The 12920-nt window shown below is 52.5% G+C and overlaps 1 protein-coding gene across 1 annotated transcript; it reads left to right on the top strand.

The window, feature by feature from the left end:
- The first annotated feature begins 3325 nt into the window (after positions 1–3325).
- On the top strand, positions 3326–12893 carry VPS11 (VPS11 core subunit of CORVET and HOPS complexes). The gene is made up of 16 exons (XM_075442583.1): positions 3326–3510; positions 3888–4032; positions 4222–4357; positions 5405–5568; positions 5671–5918; positions 6322–6523; positions 6806–6957; positions 7890–8076; positions 8480–8623; positions 9117–9305; positions 9624–9785; positions 10278–10417; positions 10745–10947; positions 11420–11591; positions 11705–11927; positions 12628–12893. The coding sequence occupies exons 1-16, from the start codon at positions 3353–3355 to the stop codon at positions 12790–12792; spliced, it is 2790 nt and encodes a 929-aa protein (XP_075298698.1). The 5' UTR covers positions 3326–3352; the 3' UTR covers positions 12793–12893.
- Positions 12894–12920: the final 27 nt, after the last annotated feature.

Here is a 12920-nt window from a genome sequence, read left to right as displayed (position 1 = left end):
TTCATCGAGAGTCGCCCCTGAGCTCTGCCCTGCCGGCAGCTTGCGCTGCGGGGAAGCTTCTGGTGTGTGCTGCGGCTCTGGCTGCGTTGGATCACGGGCAGGACAGCTGTGTGAGCGGCTCTTCCGCAGGTAAACAGAGGGTCTGGGATGTGGCGGGCTCTTCTGACCGGGGTGACTTGCGGTCTCGGTTGAAGTAGCTGTGAAAGGAGCGCTGCTTTTTATCGCTTACATCTGAGGGAAAGCTGGCTAGAAAGGGAGGGAAAGCTGCTGCCACGCTTGAGGAGGTGCGTTAATACTGTATCCCCGACCCGTGGTCAGTTCTCTCCTGGAGACCGGAGTAGCTGAGCACCGTCCCCATTTACACGGGGCGCCGTAAAAACTATTTGGGTAGCCTCGGGGAAGAGGCCTTATAAAACAGACCTGGTGCACGCAGCTGAAGTGCAGCGTGAAAGTGTTACGGCAAATGTCAAAAGCGAGACTGCAGCTTTTCAGCAGAGAGCTCTTGAAGTGGAGGAAAAGGGTTGTCTTTTTCAAAGCACTTCTTGAACATTAAGCTGACGGTGATGTGAAAGCTCCAAAAATAGCTTGTAAGCTGTGACCGAGGCTATGTGACGGGGAACGGCGCGAGACCTCCCTGAGACTGAAACTCACCGGCTGCTATCTGAAAACCTCACAGGTAATTGTCCAGCTGTCGTAGTGTAACCAGGCAGCCGGCAACTAAGCACCAGAGAGGTGCTGGGTCACCCCTCCCCTTCCCCCCCCAGCAGGACTCCCAGGGAGGAGAAGCGGACAAAAGGGGAAGCTCATGGGTTGAGGTAAAGACAGTTTAATATGACAGCAAAGTACATACTGCTACTACTACTAGCAGTGATAATAATGAATACGAAAACCAAAATACATATGTATAAATACGATTTTCTCACCACCCAATGACCGATCTGTAGCTGTGGGGGGGAAGTTGGAACTGCCGGAGGAGAGAGGATTCAAACTCCCGGAAAACCAAGAAGCCGATAGCCTGCCGTCCCAAAGCCAACCCCATTCATAAACTGAGTGTGGTGTTGATGGTACAGAGTATTTCCATTGGCTAGCTTGGCTATTTGGCTACGCTCTCTCCCAGCCTCTGCACACCTGCTCGTCAGCTGCATGTGAGAAACTGGAAGAAGTCATTGATTTCACAGCAACAACTGGGAACAGGAGTGTTACCAGCTTTTTTCTTGTACTAAATCCAAAACATGGCAGCAACTGGAAGGAAAATTAACTCTATCCCAGCCGAAACTAGGACAGGCATAAATACGGCGGTAGTTGCGTACGCCAAATTTCTAATGCGGTAGATCCTGGAGTTTTTCTAACTGTTGGATTCCTTAGCTAGAGCCAGCCTGATATTCAGTAGCTGCACTCGAGCAGCGTGGAGCGTTGCGTAAAACTGGAGACATTTTGTCTTCTCTACTAGTCGGTGGTGAAGAGGGAATGAAGACCGGAAAGAAAAAAATTATGAAGGATAGTGACTTTTGCAGGCTTTTAAAAATATGTGGGGTGTATTGGTTTCAGGCAGATATGCTGTCACCTGCTCTCCATCTAAAATTCCATGGGCCAGAGCATGGACGAGCCCCAGAAATCAGCCCGAGTGAAAGTCTGACGATAAAGTAAGTACTTTCAGTCTGTTAGAAGTGTAAACTGACAGCTCTGCCGTGTTAGGAGCTCATATGTCAATATTTCGGGTGGGGGTGGGGAAGAAAGCCAGTGCTACTAGAGGGCTGGGATGTCCCAGCATCACTGGGAAGGCTGCGGCCGGCCCCAGCGGTGGCATCGTGCAGAGGACAGCAGAACATATAGTGCCAGAAACAGAAGCCGAAAGCGGGACTTTGATGCACAGCAAGTAAGCGTGCTGCTGGCCTGGGAGCCTCCATCTTTCCTGCTGCAGCCCGCTCCTGGGACAGGCCTGGGGCTGTGCAGGACCCCCATGTGCCAGCCCTGCCTGGCACTGCTGCCTGAAAACACAGGGCGCTGCTTGCGGCGAGACTGCCTGTGGGCCGGTGGGAGCAGGGGCTGCTGCTTCCTCACAACAGACAGGCAGAAGGTGCTGTTGGGGATTGCGTGCTGTGTTCCTGTGCCCCTTTAGTAGCATCTACTGGGGCTGTGTCCGTATGGCCAGCAACCGCCCCTGCCCACCTGCTCTTCGCAAGGTGCAGAGTCGCTGCAAAGCCTGGCTGCCCGCGGGGCTGATGGGCTGCGCTGCGCCAGTCTGTAGCGGGTCTGGCTGTAACTGAGTTCACATTCCCCATAGCAGCCCATACTGCGTTTCGGATTTGTGACTAAAACAGTGTTGGTAACACAGCAGCGCCTTGGCTGCTGCTAAGCACTACTTGCACAGTGCTGAGGTTTTCTTTGGTCACCTTTTTTTTTTTTTTCCCCAGCCCCCTGCCAGTGAATAGGCCGGGGCTGTGCAAGAACTTGCCAGGGGATGCAGCTGACGTGGCTGATGAGGGGGATATTCTATACCGTATGATGTTGTGCTCAGCAACTAAAGCTGCAAGACAGGAGGCAGGGGGACATTAACAGTTACGGTTTGTGTGTCTTCCCAAGGAACTCTTTGCGCGTGCTGAGGCCCTGATCTCCAGGGACGCGCCTGCCAATGGGAGGTAGTGAACAAACGCCTTATTTTGCTTTGCTTGTGTGTGCAGCTTTGCTTCACCTATTAAGCTGTCTTCGTTTCGATCCACAGGTTTTCAGCTTTTGCTCTGCCAGATCTCTCCTCCTCCTGCTGCGGGGTAGGGAGGACTCGGCTGCCGGCCAGAGCGCCTCTGTCACGCGGGCACAGGATCGAGGTTGGTATCTCGAGGCAGAGCCTGCAGTCGATGCTGCTTCAGGCTCCTCGAACACTCCAGCACGGGGTTTTGACACGCCTCCCCTCCCTTTCCCTCCTCCTCTGCTGAGCTTGTAGAGGTGACAATAAGCAAATGACCTGGCGCGGGTCGTGCTCCTGGGCCACACGGCATCGGTCCAGCCAGACGCAGCTGTGCGACCAAGCTGGCGTCAGCGCGTGTCCCGCGGCAGATGACCTCTTGGCAGAGGGTTGAAGTGGGGGCCGCGGGAAGCGCCGGGTCAGAGCCCACAGCGTCTCCAGTGGCTCTGCCTGCACGGAGCTCTGGCACGGCGGGGGCACGAGCCCTTGGCCCGCGCCACCTCCCCAGCCTCGGGCGGCCCCGCGCCTGCCGCCGGCGCGGCCCCCGCCGCAGTCACGCCCGGCACATGCGCGGTGCGGAGCAGCGAGGGCGCCGTGCTGTGCCGCGTGACCTGAGGGGCGGGGAAAGCGGTCACATGAGAAGCGAGGGGGACTCGGCCCGTCCCCAACATGGCTGCCTACCTGCAGTGGCGCCGCTTCGTCTTCTTCGACAGAGAGACGGTGAAGGAGCCGCCGGGGCCGGAGGGGGCCGGCGGGAAGCCCTTCGCGCTGCCCCCGGGCATCGCGGTCTGCGACTCCGGCCGGGGAAGCCTCGTGTTCGGGGATATCCCGCGCGGTGGCGGGGGGCGGCGGTGCCGGGCGCTTTGGCCTGCGCGGGGCTCGGTGGGGCCGGCAGCCGCGGCGGGTCGGGTCGGGTCTGCGCCGCGCCTCAGGCCGGTCCCTGGCGCGGCTCTCGCGCGGGCCTGGCGGCACTCCGGCCTTGGGTACGCGGCGACTTCCTGCGCCTGACAGTCCCTCGCCGGTTCGAGGAGGCGGCCGCTCGGTGTTTCGGTGTTCTCGGGCCGCTCTGCAGCAGCGTGTTTAGCGCAGCCTGGCCAGAAGTCAGCGCGAAGGGGTTTGATTCTGGTGCGACTGGAGGTGTGGGGTTGGGGGTTTTTTTTTGGTATTTTTTTCCGTTTGTGTGCCTTAACTGTGATCTACATATGGAAGGTCAGATTTGGTTTTTGCCTCGCTCCCTGCAACTCAGTAGTTTCCAAGCTTACAAGCTAAGGGTAACGCATCTGTACCAGCTGAAGCAGCACAGTATCTTGGTTTCTGTTGGTGAAGATGAAGAGGGCATTAACCCCTTGGTAAGTCAAATGACAAAGAGAGGAAAATGCATTTCTGTCATGAGTATTTCTTAAGAGTACGGTGATTACGTTGGCTGACCTTTCTTACCTGAAGTAGCTTGCTCATTCTGGGCGCTGTTATGTTTGACGCCAGATCTTCGCTGCCTGGTACCTCACGCTTTGTTTATGCCAGATCATCGCTGTTTCTAGGTTAAAGTCTGGAACCTGGAGAAACGAGATGGCGGCAATCCTCTTTGCACACGCATTTTTCCAGCAATACCAGGTAACAAGCCCACAGTTGTATCCTGCCTAACTGTCCACGAGAATCTTAACTTCATGGCTATTGGTAAGTAAAGCTGTACTGTGGTAGCTTGCTTAGGAAAAACATTATGGTCCTTACTCGGATGTAAGGAAGGTGAACAGACAGCACAAAAATCAGCTTAGAACATCCTGATGGTTTTTCTTCTCACGTAATTTTGATGTTATTCTTGCAGAGAGGTGGCGTATCTTGCTTTGTCGGAGAGCTTGAGAAGATAAATACATAAACTTAGCCCAAATCTGTATATACGACAGAAATAGCTCTGATACTTAAAAGGGCAGGACACATATGTAGCCGATGTCATCTTTCCCGGCCAGTCAGTAAGGTTATGCGTTTCCTGAATTTAATACTAAATTTAGCTTTTGTTGTAGTACTGGAAAAAACATAGGTTTTGCGATACCTTACGTTACCGAGAGATTATTTCCAAGCACTGTGTAGAAACTTTTTTTAGAAGAAAAAAAGGCGATTTCCCTTTTTGGATTTATCCATTCCTTTGTAATATTTCTCACTTAACTTCTGACAGAGTGAGAGCAGTAATGTTGTGAGGTTACAGGCGCTTTCAACGAGTCGGTCCCCATGCTGAAATCAAAAAGCTGTTTGTACACGTGTTGTGGCCTTCCACTCTGGAAGAACTTGCGGAACTGGGGCTGTCGGCAAGCTGTGAAAGCCACGGGTTTTACTCGCTCTTAGGATGTCTACGCCTAGTCTTCTTACAGCGTGTAGCATGTTTTGAATAAGCAAGTGAATTAAAATAATTGTTACGGTCATTGGATGAGAAAGCTATTCGTCGAACGACATGCAGACTCAGACACAAATAACTCGCGAGTGAAGTTTGTGTGTGGAAAGCAAGTTGAACCTTGCTGAACTGTGACATCCTCTGTGCAGTCAGCTGACGGCTCTGAACCGTAACAGGAGTAACCGGGGGTGGTTTGGCGCATACTTACTTGACGGGAGAACTTGCGGCAATCCTGCTACTTAATACCTTGCTGGCGAGCGAGGAGCTGCCCTAACTTACGCTGGATAGTATTTCGGGTGTGCCATATAAGTAACGGTTTAGTCTGTCCCCTTCACCAGGTTTTGCAGATGGGAGTGTTGTTCTCACAAAGGGAGACATCACTCGAGACCGGCACAGTAAGACCCAGATCCTACACGAAGGCAGTTATCCGGTTACTGGCCTCGCTTTCCGACAGTCCGGCAAAACAACGCATCTCTTTGTGGTGACCACGGAGAACATCCAGGTGGGATGTTATCTGGCAAAATATGAGACTCTGACTTGCGAATTGCGTTGGTTTCGGAGTCTGGTTTGGAGCGGTCCCCAAAACTTTGCGTTTTCTCCGTAGTCTTACATGCTTTCGGTGAAAGACTATCCTCACCTGGAGCTGGACACTCACGGTTGTGGATTGCGCTGTTCATCTCTCAGTGACCCCTCCCAGGATCTCCAGTTCATTGTGGCAGGAAACGAATGCGTGTACCTTTATCAACCAGACGAACGTGGCCCCTGCTTTGCCTTCGAGGGACAAAAGCTGATTGTTCACTGGTATCGGGGGTACCTTATCGTTGTCTCCAAGGACCGAAAGACTTCTCCAAAGTAGGGCTCCTCGGAACAGATGAGTTCTTTTTGCCGTTGCGGCTTCCCGCTTTCCCTCCTTTTCCTTCTTCCCTGTGAAACTTTGCTCTTTGGGGCCAATTGCAACTTTGTCAGAGGTTGTTAAGATTCATCCGGACCCGTATATCGATTAGCTTCTGTTGCGAGAGTAGCGCAGTTAAGCGTGCTAAATGAGTGGGATTCTTTCTCGGTCTTCTGAATTTCTCAGTCTAACGCATAGATGGAATTGTGTATAAATACGTGGTGTTTCGCCTCTGAGTCGGCTTAGTTTAATTGCCCAAATGAACCCCGCTTGTCTTGCTCTCTGGACATCCCTAGTTTGCACGGGTGTCGAGAATTCAAGTTATGCTCGCCTTGATCTCTAAAACCTTCTTCTGCTCTCCAGGTCAGAGTTTGCTGGGAATGAGGCACAGAATTCGGACAAACAAGTCCTGAATATCTACGACCTGTGCAACAAATTTATCGCATACAGCTCGATCTTTGATGATATAGTGGATGTCTTAGCAGAATGGGGTTCTCTGTATGTGCTGACCCGAGATGGGAAGATTCATGTGCTGCAGGAGAAGGATACGCAAACCAAACTCGAGGCACGTAAATCTGTTTTGTTATTAATCTCTGCCTTTCGTCTGCAAGATGGTGCTGGCTCTGCCGATTGAAAAAGCTGAACGGTTCGGGCGAGCGAGTTACGTGACAAGTGATCCGATAGCTTTACAGCATAACCGGTGTTACGAGGCATTGGGTACTTAAAAGCCTGCGCGCATGTATGCGCACAGCACCAAAAAGAAGAAACACCTTGTTTTCCAGGTGCATTTGAACTTGTTTGGCGGTGTGGTTTTTCCCTCATACTGCTCTTACTGTGTATTTAACAGATGCTGTTCAGAAAGAACTTATTTGAAATGGCCATTAACCTGGCCAAGAGCCACCACTTGGACAGCGATGGTTTGTCAGAGATTTTCCGGCAGTATGGCGATCATCTGTATAACAAGGGCAACCACGATGGAGCCATCCAGCAGTATATCCGGTAAGTGGGGGTCCTGTGGAGCCGTGACGGTGTAGTACAGGTAGGAGCTACGGAGGCCTTGATTTCTGCTTCAGCCCAGGAATAAAAGCAAACCGAAACAAAAAAAAAAGCATGACTTCAGGTGAAAATTCTGCCAGCGGAGAGCGCGACGTGTCAGTGAGATTAAAAGTTGCTCAAAAATTGCTCTGTATGCCCTAGGATAAAGTTCTCCCCTTTGATCGTATTTTAACATGAATAACGAAGGCATATTGGGATGGAGCGGGGCCTGATGAAGTCGTCATAAACGAGGGGTCGCTCTAGGGAAGACGGATGATGTGATTTGACCGCACGTGCCAGTCTTCTTGGAAAATGCCGAAACAGCCTAATGTCAGTTTTAAAACATCTCAGGTTTTTTAAAACTTGGAGCAGCCCGTTTTGGGGCTTACTGAAAACTTCACGTTTGCTCTCTTTAAAATGCCACACAAAGCGTTACGTTTGTGTAGAACTGAAACTTTGGAGTCCCGACGTTTAGCGAGAGTCGGCTTGCATTTCATTGTCAACTTGTGTGAAGCGTCAGGATAAGTGTGGCTAAGGTGTTCCGTGTGGGCGTGAGCGTTTAAAGCTGAGTTTGAGTTATGCGACTGAAACGAAGGAAAACGTGGCTTGTGTTCCCCTTTTTTTTGCCTTCCCAATTAGCTGTGGCCAGAGCGTAGTCCGTCTGCTCACTGCCTCCTTTACAGGAGGATTAACTCCTTGTCTGCTGTCGTCCCGGTAGTGGCCTTTGTAGAGAGTTGTTTGTCGCGCTGTCCGTGCGGATGGGTGGTCTTACACCGTAACTAGTGGTCCCGAGGGGGTCAGTGCCTGCTGAAGGTACAGCTTCTGTTGTTCATTTCTCCATTTATTTTTACTTCCTGGGAATACGGTCTCTTGTAATGTGACTCTTCACCTCTTAGAACTATAGGGAAGCTGGAACCGTCGTACGTTATTCGGAAATTCCTGGATGCTCAACGTATCCACAACCTCACTGCTTATCTGCAGACGCTCCACCTGCAGTCCCTGGCCAATGCAGACCATACTACGCTTCTGCTGAACTGCTATACCAAACTCAAAGACAGCTCCAAACTGGAGGAGTTCATTAAGGTATCGGGGGAAGGTGCGATCGTGCAACGTTGTTGTGTTGTCGTAATTATTGAAAAGGGGTAGCGGTGACATTGTAAATTGGCTCCCGTGGGGCCGTCGAGAGAGAGAAGAATGGATTCGCCCCTCAGTACCCCTGTCTTTGCTCCTTTGTTTCCGAGCTCTCGGTCACGTTCTCAGTTTGGCTGGTTTGCCATCTGAGTCTGGAGCGTGCTGGCTTTTCCCAGTGTGACTTGGAAGCTCGTGAGAGGCGGTTAGACTACCTTGCTGCGCGTGTGACCTTTCCCTTGCACGAGAGGTACCAAGTTGTCCCTGCTCTGGCTTTTCTCCTCTTACATAAGCGATTGCTGCTCGTGGACCCTGGGCGTGTTGCCGAGGGACTGTCTTTCTGCTTTTGTTCTTGTAGACTAGTGAGAGCGAGGTCCGCTTTGATGTGGAAACGGCCATCAAGGTGCTTCGTCAAGCGGGTTACTACTCCCACGCTGTGTACCTGGCAGAGAAGCATGCGCATCATGAGTGGTACCTCAAAATCCAGCTAGAGGACATCAAGGTGAGGAGACGTTACTGCTTCCGCGTTCTTATCGGAGAGAATCCCTCTTCTCTAGCTGCTTCTTTAGCGAGAATACCATTTCACTGACCTCTTCCCTGCACCGAGCGTGCTGACAGGACTGCTGAGGCAGCGGTAACAACGCCCGCTGCCGCTTGCGTGTCGGCTCTCTGCTTTTGGCTTGTGCCGTAGACTAGGGGTGGAAATCGGAGGGTCTGATTTGTTCTGTTTCGGATGTGGCCTCTTACAGTGCCCTTTAAGAGGAGGGAGGGTCATTAGCGAGAGAATGATCTAAATCGAGCTCTCTTGCCCCTGGGCCACAGCCAGAGTTCCTCCCTGAGGAGGAAAGCAAGCAGGAATATCGAAGGAGGTGATGATTCAGAGCAAATGGAGTTGGTGGCGTACTCGCAGCAGATCTCCAGTGCTTTCTGTCCTAACGTCCAAGTGGAGAGCAGAGGCCGATGTCATGCGATTATTTTGCTGGCTGCCTCCACAGAACTACCAAGAGGCTTTGCGCTACATTGGAAAGCTGCCTTTTGATCAGGCAGAGAGTAACATGAAGCGGTACGGTAAAATACTGATGCACCATGTCCCTGACGAGACCACAGAATTGCTGAAGATCCTTTGCACTGATTACCAGCCATCGGGAGACGGTGAAGGCCCTGGGATGCTGGAAGGGAAAAAGGTACGGTTTGCGTTGACTGCGAGTTGTTGCTCTCGAGTAGTAACTCCGCAGCAAGCGAGTGGCCCTGTGTGCCTTGTGGTACCCGCCTGATGTTTTAGGTGTAACGAGAAGCCCTGTCCTGATGCGCTGGTAGTCCCAGAGACAAGAGGCCGCTTAAAGCTATTGCTCAGAACCGATGCCTGTCATCATCGACAGCCTATACCGTGCTGTATTTGTCGCGTCACAGGCTCTGGGAATGAGCGCTCCGCACGGCAGGGAAGAAGCGGCAGCCTGGCTGCGACTAATCTGGGTGCTTGGCGACTTCTGGCTGTGTTACAGGCTAATTCCGAGGAGTTCATTCCAGTCTTTGCAAACAACTCCCGAGAACTGAAGGCTTTTCTGGAGCATATGACTGAGGTGCAGGCTGACTCTCCGCAGGGTGTCTATGACACGTTACTGGAACTTCGACTCCAGAACTGGGCACATGAACGAGATGAGCAGGTTTGAGCTCCTCCAGCTTTGTGTTTTGAGAGGCAGATTTGGTGTCTTTGAATCCTACTTGCATTCCTGCCGACCCGTAACCTTTCTAGATGGCCATTGATAACATGAGGCACTATGTGTGCCTTGCTGGACAAATGGCACATAAATGGGAAAGCAGCCTGCTAGCTGGGAGAATACTCCTTTCGCTGAGGCTGAGCTTGTTTTGTATGAATCTCATTTAAGACCAGATTCCAGACAATACGGCCTCTGTGGGCAGATGCCTCTCCCGCAAAAGTAGCTCTGTTTACGTGCCTAGGTCTCGGAGGGTGCTGGCTGTTTGGGCAAAAGAAATCACGTCCTGTTTGCTTAAAAGGGCTAGAGAGCAAACGGCAAAACTGACCTCCTCTTTGAACGAGCTGCAAATTGTTGTCAGGTCTTGGTGCAAAATGCTCTCTGTGCGTATGTGTTTCTCTCCCCGACCTCTCTTCCCTGACCTCTCCCTCTTCTCTGTAGATCAAGGAGAAGCTGCACAGTGAAGCCCTGACCCTCCTGAAGAGTGGAAGGTTCAAAACGGTATTTGATAAGGCCTTGGTCTTATGTCAGATGCACAATTTCAAGGATGGTGTCCTCTACCTCTACGAGCAGGGCAAACTGTGAGTCTTACTCTTGTCCGTAGAGTCCTGTCCCTCGCCCCTGCCCACCCCCACCCTCCCCTCCCCACAGAGATTTCTGAGCCATAAATGTCACTGCCTTACAACGGTAATGATCTCTTTAGTACCTCGAGATGGGACCTGTAGGTCATCGCTCAGCTGAAAATGCCTTGTTGCTAAAGCGGGGCAGTTACGTAGAGAGTGAACGACAGACCTGTCTTGCCTTCTGTGTGAATGTCTGGGGGTTGCCTGGCTGGGTGAAAACCTGAGGTCCCTGTAACAACTCGAAAGGAGAGATTTTTGAAGCTGACGAGCGTCTTTCTCCCGTAGTTTCCAACAGATCATGCACTACCACATGCAGAGTGAGCAGTACAAGAAGGTGATTGAGGTGTGCGAGTTGTACGGAGACCAAGAGGCTTGTCTCTGGGAACAGGCTCTCGGCTACTTTGCGCGGAAGGAGGAGGACTGCAAAGAGTATATTGCTGCGGTGCTGAAACACATCGAGAACAAGAATCTTATGCCTCCGCTGCTTGGTAATAATGACATGCGGCACCCAAAAAACCCCAAACCCCCAAACCCCCAACTAGGTCGTAGCACGCATTTGAAGTAATAACCCGCTCTATAGGGAAAAGCAATGCCAGTCACGGCTCCCTAATTAGGGACAAAGATCTGCGTTATCGGCTGTAGAGATGTCTGTTCTGTTAGCCTGGGGAGGTGAAGGGCTTGCTGAAACTCCTGATGTTCCTTAGTTGAAATGGGAATCCAGCCCACTAGATCCTTGCTTTGCCCCTTTTGGTCCGAGCCGTCCAAACGTGCTCCCAGTCACCCATTTCTGGAAGAGGTCAAACTGAAATCGAGTCTTTAAGTGAGCTCTCCCGTTCGGTGAGAATCCTGACTGCCCGTGCCCGTAAGCGGCCTTTTACAGGAAAGCTGTCTGTCCGGGTAGGACTAGCGTAGCTGTAGTTTTTTTGCTTGCGTTTAAACGAACATGTCTGTTCCTCTCAGTTGTGCAGACGCTGGCTCATAACTCCACAGCCACACTATCTGTGATTAAGGATTATCTCGTCAACAAGCTGCAGAAGCAGAGCCGCCAGATAGAGCAGGATGAGCAGAGAATTCAAAAATACCGAGAAGAAACTACAAGGATCCGCCAGGAGATCGAAGAGCTAAAAGCAAGGTGCGAGACTACGTGCTGTCTTGTCTTACGTAGGATCAACTGTTTTCTCTTCTTTTATTAAGGAAAAATATACTTTGTCTTTCTTGCCCTTCTGCCTCCTTTCGCGCCCTCAGTCCCAAGATCTTTCAGAAGACGAAGTGTAGCATTTGCACCGGCGCCCTGGAGCTGCCTTCGGTCCACTTCCTGTGCGGTCATTCCTTCCACCAGCATTGCTTTGAAAGCTACTCTGAGAGCGACTCGGAATGTCCTACCTGCATGCCGGAAAACCGCAAAGTGATGGACATGATTCGAGCCCAGGAGCAGAAGAGAGATCTGCACGACCAGTTTCAGCATCAGGTAGGGTGACATCGCCGGTCTTGGGAAGTTTAAAGTGGCAGAGTTGGCCTTCATTTACAGATCCTCGGAGGCCAGTAGAGAAGGCCGAGGCTGAAAGTGTTTTGTAAACAAGGTTGCGTTGACCGTGAGTAATGAAGCATTAGGAGCTAGGGTGACCGCATTACGTGTAGGGCATAAAGAGTCCTTGACGCTCGCCAGAGATGAAAGAGAAACTGTTCTCGCCTGGCCCCGAAACGGATCGAGGCCTTTTGGTCAGCGTGACAGCCAGTCAGCGAGTTGTATAGAACAAATTAAGGAGAAAGGAGGACAGAATAAGTGGTGTGAATTGGAATGGGGACAGGAGGGTGCAGCTGGGGTACAGCAGTCTCTGCGCTGTCTTTCCCGCGCTGTGTTTCCCCCGGAGGAAGTGGCGAAGCCGAGAACGGGGCGTTCCCTGGAGCCTGTTAACGCACGTGGACACTAGAGCAGCCCAGACGGTCACTTTCTTGCTTAAGATAATCGTTGGTTAGCTTTTCGGTGCGTGGCTCAAATGTCCTCAAATGGGAACGGGAGGTGGGGCGGCCGGTGGCAGAAAACCCGAGCCGAGGACGCCGCCGATGCGGCTCTCGCATCGAGCCCGGTCCCCAGCAGGGCGGCCGTCGGCGCAGGGAGGAGGAGGGGGCTGGAGGCTCGTGCTGACGCTGCCGCTTTGTGTCCGCAGCTCAAGTGCTCTAACGATGGCTTCTCCGTTGTCGCCGACTATTTCGGCCGAGGCGTCTTCAACAAGCTCACCCTCATCACGGACCTGCCCTCGGGGAAGGCGGCCGCCACCATCGAGGCCGGCCTGCAGCGGGAGCTGCTCGTGCACGCCAAGCGCGGCACCTGACCCGCCCCCGGCAGCGCGCGCCTCTCGGGCTGTACGGGCCGCCCGGCGCGCGCGGGCGCCTCGCGCCCTGTCCTCGGCCCCCAATAAACCGGACGAGCTGCGCCGCGCGCGAGTGCCTCACCGGCCGG

This window comes from Opisthocomus hoazin, chromosome 24 (genome assembly GCF_030867145.1).
Source record: "Opisthocomus hoazin isolate bOpiHoa1 chromosome 24, bOpiHoa1.hap1, whole genome shotgun sequence".
In the NCBI taxonomy this organism is placed as follows: Eukaryota; Metazoa; Chordata; class Aves; order Opisthocomiformes; family Opisthocomidae; genus Opisthocomus; species Opisthocomus hoazin.
Note: the sequence above shows the minus strand (reverse complement) of the source record. Positions and strands in the feature narration are given on the sequence as shown.

Coding starts and splice junctions, on each gene's coding strand:
- VPS11 (XM_075442583.1), top strand. CDS start 3,353: ATGGCTGCCTACCTGCAGTGGCGCCGCTTCGTCTTCTTCGACAGAGAG. Junction 11,592..11,704: donor ATCGAAGAGCTAAAAGCAAG/GTGCGAGACTAC, acceptor TCGCGCCCTCAG/TCCCAAGATCTTTCAGAAGA. Junction 11,928..12,627: donor ACGACCAGTTTCAGCATCAG/GTAGGGTGACAT, acceptor TTGTGTCCGCAG/CTCAAGTGCTCTAACGATGG.